Genomic DNA, 8,071 nt, shown 5'->3' on the forward strand with positions numbered 1-8,071 from the left:
TTTATTTCAAGATTTATTTTTAAGTTTTATACAAAAGAAGAGAAGTAGTACATTTTTGTAAAATGTAACAAAGTCTGTAAGCATGTTGATAAAAAATTAACACATTCCTTTACCCTTATACTCCTCCCAAACTCACAACTCCGTCTGTCTTCTCTAATGACACTATCATAGCAAAGTGAGGTGGAAACTGGGCAAAACAATTTTAAATTTCCCGCAGCCTACCACCAGTACAGAGCATACTGTTGGGATACAAACCTTTTTTTAAAGTACACAAACTCATGGTTTTAAACATATGTACAAGAATTAAGTGTCTAAATATTTACAGAGTAACCAATAAAGCAATATTTTACAACTCTCAAATTTTTAAGTGTATATTTGTAAAACAAACAAGCATTTAAAGAGTTTGTTGAAGTAATTTAACAGTATGTTTCTGTAGTTCACTGTGTATCGTGTGTGCTAAGAGCTTAGCCATAGACCTATGCATTGTAAGAAAATACCATCAATTTTCCGAGTCCAGGTGCTATTTAAAATAAAAAACTATACAATATTTAGCAATTTTAAGTAAAGAGGTTTAAACAAAATTATACCTTGCATTATCATGATAATTTTATTGAAATATTCTAGTCTATTTGTAAATCACAAACAGGATAAAATATTTAAACAAATTGGTTTAATTTTAAAAAAACTATCCTTTGCCTAGAACTGAATCAAAACCACATCAAGGGATAAAATTATTCCTGATTGCAATCACTATTCTGAGTAGCCTTCTGGCTACTGTATATGAGAATATAGCCAGCTATTTCCCAACTTTTATCTTACAACATCTTAGAAAAAATATATCACATTCGTTACCTAGACTTTCAAAAATGCACAGTTTTAAGCCAAACTGAACAAAACTTGATTTTTTCACTATACAGTAAATCTGTATTTGTGATGGGATTTGTTCATGAACACAAGAAATCTGGTAATTAATTATACGTGAACCGTGCTAAGGAGCCTGCCAAGTGTTACAGAAGTGCAGAAGGATTATTATTGCTAAAGTGGAGGGACGTACTGTGCCTAATTAACACTGCAATTTGCGAATGCTGCGAGAGATTCTTTTAAACTCTCGCTGGCCTCGCTGCCATCTTTTCAGAGAGGTTATGACCAGATTCCCACCGAGCTTCTGTCCCATCACTAAATAGGCAGCGTTGATGTCGTTCATTTCATTGCATGTACACCGCAAGCCGTCTTTAAGCCAGAGAACAGTCTTCCTAAGTTCCCGATCGGTCACCCCATTAAGTTTGTAGATGGTTTTGCTCTTTGTCTCCGGAATGATTTTGGTGTCTCCATTGATGTATGAGATCTCCTTCACTTTTATCTTCAGAGCTGACAAGCAGGGGGTGTTAGAAACAAGAGAATAAGTCACTTATTGAAAATCAGAATAATTGCTAATGACACTTCAGCCCTTCCTCCAAAACAGCAGGTGGTTAAATTCTCAGTAAACAAAAGAGGTCACCCACTAAACTGCTATTGGGCGCATTCCGTGGTATAGCTTCTAAAAAACAATCAAGTAGAATAAGCACAAACGCTTAAAGAGAAAGGGATGGCTCACCGCCCCTCCAAACTTTCTAAAATTCTAAGAACCGGGTATTTGATGTATTGTTAATTCAACAACATGATAAAGGATCTAAAATGAGATCCGACAGAAAAGCCGATTAAGTCCGGTTAAACAAGATACCTCAACTGTTGAGCGTTAATTCAATTAACTGCTAAACAATTGTCGTTTTCTTACTTAAAAAGAATCTGCTTTCGTCTCTAATTATTATTATTAATTCATTTGCAGAACTTTAAAATACAATGAAGTACAGTACAAAAATTAACACCCAACCGTAGTGTCTGAAGTTTTTAAAAATAAAAATAAAACATTATAAAAATCTAAAACACCATATAAATAAAATAGCAAGGAAATAATTACAGTCTAGTAGTGGACATTTTTGATCGTACTAAAGTTTTTTTATGATTTACATTATGTATCAATATTTATATTATGTACAGAATTGCATACGTATACTAACGTAAAAATAAATTAATAAAACTAAAAATAAACTAAGGTAGTTCATGCATAACTAAAATTTGCTGGTTTTAAATTTAAATTTAAAAACCTATCTATGAAATGGTTTCTAAAACTCACATAAAGCATTTTCATGCCATATACAAGTTGTATTGGTCTCTAAGTATTGGTAATAAATATTTCCGCAATTTTATTTAACCTCCTCTACAAATTCGCTTTTTTGTTGCACTCGGCTTGATTTGTATTTGCCATTCAGACTTGATTGTATTGTCAGTTTGGTAAAAAAAAAGACTATGGGTTATTTTAACGAATGGGAACTTACCAAAGTCATTTTTACAAAGGTTGTCAACAATCTCGTTGTCGTTCTCTTCTCTGTCTTTGCAAGCATCACACACCCTCGGCGCTGAAATAAATGAATCTTAAAGCAGCAAAACTCGAGAACCAAGTACAGGGAACAACAACGTAATTTCACAATCAGACAGCAGGAGGCGTTATATACACATTTATATACACAGTTTACGGAAATATATATATATTCAGTGGATGTAATGCAATTCTTGACCATTTGATCATTCCGTTACTTAAAAGTGTCTACGTATTTAATGTACAATAACACAATTATGACCGCAGAATATTTAGAATTATAAGTACAGTTCACTGACAGTGTCCTTTCTGTTGTTAATTATTTTCCCTTTAGGGAAACAGTCCAATTAAAAATTGGTGCTCCAGAAGGAAATCTCGGTGAAATGCTCAACTGAAAATGGCACCCTATTGGCCTTGAAATTAACTGCTACTGTCAGAAGGAGCTCTAATTGGAAAAAAGTGCCAACGTATGAGATCCTGTTCAATAAATCACATTGATACGGCAATTCCCCCCAAATAATGTGGACGAAATGCTGATCTATCACAGATGGGATGTTCACAAAAAATTTTAATTCCTGTTCCTAAACCATACACGAACCCCTCTACTGTTTTCGTAGAAGGCAAGCATAGATTGTCCAGTTCCTACAGATCAGATAAATCACAGTGAATGTGCAGCCTTAAAACGACTTCTTTAAAAAGTTATCTATTAAATTATGACAAATACATAGTTAATTCTTTAATAATTCAATTACACTAAACCGTGACGTTTTGTACTAATATTAACATGCGCGAATCCAATAACTTAGAATTACAGCCTTCAGTATTAGGAGGTAGGTCACCTACTGGAGTGGGCATTTTTAAAGAAACTTAATTTATACTGTTAACATGATATATCATATCAAAACCCAACATTAAAAACTCCATTACATATTCTTTAACAGTGTCAATTGTTTGTATTATTTCCCACATTTATAGATTTTACTGCAAACCTGACTTCTCTATTCCGTGACTTTTAAAATGGTGAGGTACACAAGTTTTGTGTGTACTTAAGCACAAGTTCCGCTCACCGCCAGGTAAAGATTTTCTACTTTCTTTTAAAAAAAAGTAATATTATTTTACCTTCCTTGGTGGCTGGTACAACGCTATCGATGCTGGCCGGAGGAATACAGAGATCGTTATCTAGGGGGAAGCGACTGCAATCCAGCATGTCCGGCCATGGGAAGCCAAAGGCAGACATCACCGGAGCGCAGCCTTGCTTCACGCTCTCGCAGAGCGATCTGCAGGGTTGGATGGGCTCGTCTAAATCGTCCAGGCACACGGGGGCAAAGAGAGAGCAGAGGAACTTTCTGGTGTCCGGGTGGCATTGCTTTTGGACCAGAGGAATCCAAGATGACGCTTGCTGGAGGACCTCTTTCATGGTCTCGTGCCCCAGCAGATTTGGCAGTCTCATCTCGGTGTATTCTATGTCGTTGCAGAGCAGAAGAGTCGCAGGAATGGGTTTGCAGTTGTTCTTTTTGTAATACAGTTCGGGTTGACCGAAAGCGTACATCCCGTGAATCGCTTCCATGCAAACAGGGAATGCCATTGCCATAATCACTATATATGTAATGTGCATCTTTGCAGGTTTATGTCAAGAGTATGTAAAGGATTTTCAAAATGATCTTTGCTTCCCTCTTTTACACAAAGTTTTCAGGTTTTACAACGAGAGGCTTTAACGACATCTATTAGATTTAATAGCCCCCTTTAATTATTTAAGTCTTTCCAGATAAGTGGCTCCTAGATGCTGCTGGAGGCTGCAATGAAAAGGGGGTTCTTGAGGTTTTTAATGTTAATGAAGGAGGGAGGAGTTAAGTTCGGAAGACCACTAATCGATTGGTCCGTTTTTTTATTCGGTCACGCTGTCAGGATCAGGTATTTGTGCACAATAACTTTTCTGCTACAAACTTTCAATATAGTTTAGTAAACGTTCTTCGGTATCGCTCATTTGCTTTCTGTTTACCAGTTTTTAACAACGAAGGTCTGATAAAGCTGGCATGTTGGACAACTGGAGCTAGGGAGCAATAACAAAGGCCGTTATACTGATTTTTCAACAACTGGCATCCCAGTTGTTTACCGAGATAAAGTTGGGGATAAGAATCCGTCAACATTTGTTATTTTGAACAGGTATGTCTGTCACAACATGACACAAATTCACGTTTCTAATGCAAAATGTATTATCCGTTTATTGTCTCCAAATAAAATAGTTACAATTCCCAAACTGTACTGAAGAGGAAATATTTTCCAAACCCGTGTTACGACTTGCTAGTTTTGTCTCTGAATTTTTAGGTTCATGATTTCTGTAGCATATTTTGCTTAAAAGCAAAAGGCTTCTAAAAACACTTAATCTTTACGAGAGTCTTAAACGTGTGACAGGATAGGTTTGTTCCATTTACTAATATTTTCTATTTTCTCCCGAGGGGATACACGTCGAGCAAGAATAATCTTGTATATTAATATAATTTCACATTAAAGGCAATATTGATTTTTTTCTGAAGGTGAAGCAATTAGAACAACTACAGTATTTGATCAAATATTTCCAGGATATTAATAAAAGGTTAGGTTAAAAATAATACAGTACTTTAACCTTTTGAACAGTGAACAGAAAGCAAATTCTGTTAGTCAAAACTGAAGATTATTTCTTGATAGATTGAAATTCACTGACCATCGACACTGTTAAATGTTGTTCTGAGACCTTAAATGCTAGAGGTTTCTATGCACTGGCTGATAACATTGATAACATTGGCTTGCACTTAACTATAAATTTATAACTAATATATATATATATTGGAGTCTTGGGATTATTTTACTCATACCCAATAACTGCTTAAGTTATTTAGCAAATAATTTGTCACTTATATTGTATAATTCTAAGATAATTCTAAGAATTTAAAATAATTCTTACAATTAACTGGCTATTGATTAAGGCAAAGTATTACAAGCAAATCTAGTAGAGGGATACCAAGTTCATTCGTGGTAAGCAACCCATCAGTTACCTATTACAATAGAGAAGCATGTACAGTATTTAAGACTGAAGGTCAATGTTAAGAAAAGAGCTTACAGAAGTACTAGCACCCTACTAGACGGCACTCCAGGGAAGAGAATATGCTTACAAGACAGGATCATTTCAAAGTAGATATCATTCAGTATGTTGTGACAAAAATATTTTCATAATATTAGATGTAGAAATACGTTATTTGGAAAGTAAGCACTCTTGTAATCCAAGGGCATATGAAAAGCCTAAGAGGGTTTACAAAGCATACAAAAAACACATTTGCTCTGTCCTGTAGTGAGGTTAAAGAGAGTTTGGCCGTTGCAACTGACACAACATTTATAGGTTCGTACACACTGGCTTTTGTGATGCAGCAATGCCAAGCCTCCTGCAGTTCAAGACCCAAAGGAAATTAAGCTCTATCAGTAGAAAAACAGAGCAAGCTGTCATTCAAGCTTTGAATGACTCTTCCTGGAATGCTACAGCATTGCAAGCTTAAGATGGAAAGACTAAGAGCTTATTTGAATTGTTTATCACGTATTTTATGTACATAGGAAAACATGCATACAGTTATTATTAACTATCGGTAATACCACACAAAGTGTAATATTCTGCAACCTTTTTAAAACTTGTGGAAAAGAAATGCTCTATGCTGTGAAAATATGCATAAAATGTAATCAGTTCTAGATTTCAAAATATTCTATATATCTGCCTATGCATGCATATTAGAAACTTATAATGAGCTTCTTAACATACATTTAGCAAATGCTATCATCATATAATGTTGTACTTTCTTTCTTTGTAACATATGCCAACTTAATAAATAAACAATGAGTCACTGCCTTATTTACAACTAAAGTGATAATAAGTAGTCATTAAACTATACTCCAGACAGGCTGTAGAAGAATCAGTCATATCCATCTGCTAACCTGTTATGACCATTGTTCCAGAATGCTGTTGGGATATAGAAGCCTTGGCATATTTTTTAGAAATATTCAGAAAACAATTTCTGGGATCGTATCCCACGATTTTATGAAAGATGCCAAAGAGTGTACGTTTTATTCCATGTATCCAGTATTTTGTGAATAACATACTTTTTGAGAAGTATATCTTGGATTCATAAGATTGTAACATTACAATCTCATTTACATTATACAACACAGCCTAACTGGATCAAAACCTTTTAAACATTTCTAATCCATCATATGCTCTAGTCCTAGATTTGCAAAGTCTGTTGAGCATGTCTACATATGCTATATAACTTGATGGACTCTTCTGTGCTGCCATATTCATACTGTGAGCCAAACTTTAGACAACACCAAAGCTCTTCCATTAGCTCTGCATGTGCTCATTCAAGTAAACAAAGAAAGTTTCACGCTTAATTGAGAATGAAACTAATGAGATGTTTATGGCCTTTTGCAGCGTTTTCCCACCTATCTGCGGTGATGGATCATTTTGTTTTTAAAGTGTAATTTTAATTCCATTGCATCATCAGTGCTGGTAAAAGATGCTGGATTATATCTTCAATCAGTGTTGTTTCATCCATCCAAGAGGATGTAGAACAGGACCTTTCCTCCAAACAATACAATGTTCATTTAATATTGAGTGTTTTTGCATCAAATTAAATATTAGTTCTATTTAATTATTAATGAAATTTTAATTAAGTATTTATGAAATATTAGATAAATATTCAAATGAAATATAAAACAATAAATATTACAAGTGTCTATTATAACACCAGTTTTAACTGCATCCAGGATGGAAAATTCATTTTAAGATTTTAACCTTTATCTGCACCGGTGACCTGTACATTTAACTCTGAATATTTTTGTACAGTGTGTTATCGCTTTACCAGTGGAGTATATCCTATAGATGGTATGACCTAGTAACCTCTTAAAAAAACAGCAGATTCAGTTTTGAAAAAAAATTGTCATCTACTCTGAACAATGTGCCTATTAGAGAAATCCTCTTAGGCAAGAGCAGGTAAAAGAAACCCATGGAAGAATTTCAGCAAAGAAGTCAGTCCCATTTTATGTACCATATCTAAGTGCCAACTAAAATAGTTTTGGAAATTAAACACTAATATAACGCTCTCCTATTTATTTAGTATTTTTTTCCCTGGTGTTAATTTATATTACGTGCAGCAGTGTAATTCCAGATATATTTAAAAAGTCACATTGATGTAAAACTACAGCTGAATAAATAAGCCAAGTTTGTGAGTGTGCCTTGTACTGTTTTTTTTCTTTTCTATTAAAATTGAGCTTTTGTTCTCATTGTATGATTTATGTTTTGCCTGTAGATGATTTTTGGAGGCTTCATTAAAAATATAGTGTCTACCTCTGCTTTTGATACAGTGCTTTTGGTATGCTACCACAAAGACATTTGTGTGCTGAACACGAGGCAAGGAAGGGTAGCCAGAATTATCCCAGGACAGCTGGATACGGTATGTATAGAAATGTATGTATTTTCTTCATCTGGGTTGGAATCATAAGTAAAAAGTTTTTGAAGGAAAATCTCCATCATTAAAAGCTTTGAAGACAAAATTGATGGAAAGGAAATGTATATGACTCAAAATACCAAAAAACTCAATTTCAGTAATTTAGCTGTCTGTTTTACAAGGATGTGGC

General features: G+C 34.5%; 1 protein-coding gene across 1 annotated transcript; it reads right to left on the minus strand.

Annotated features, from left to right (window-relative positions):
* Positions 1–4,216, minus strand: sfrp2 (secreted frizzled-related protein 2). The gene is made up of 3 exons (XM_088909975.1): positions 3,536–4,216; positions 2,376–2,456; positions 1–1,368 (listed from the first exon to the last, which is right to left on the minus strand). The coding sequence occupies exons 1-3, from the start codon at positions 4,029–4,031 to the stop codon at positions 1,064–1,066; spliced, it is 882 nt and encodes a 293-aa protein (XP_088766101.1). The 5' UTR covers positions 4,032–4,216; the 3' UTR covers positions 1–1,063.
* Positions 4,217–8,071: the final 3,855 nt, after the last annotated feature.

This window comes from Atractosteus spatula, chromosome 1 (genome assembly GCF_055471065.1).
Source record: "Atractosteus spatula isolate fAtrSpa1 chromosome 1, fAtrSpa1.hap1, whole genome shotgun sequence".
Classification (NCBI taxonomy): domain Eukaryota; kingdom Metazoa; phylum Chordata; class Actinopteri; order Semionotiformes; family Lepisosteidae; genus Atractosteus; species Atractosteus spatula.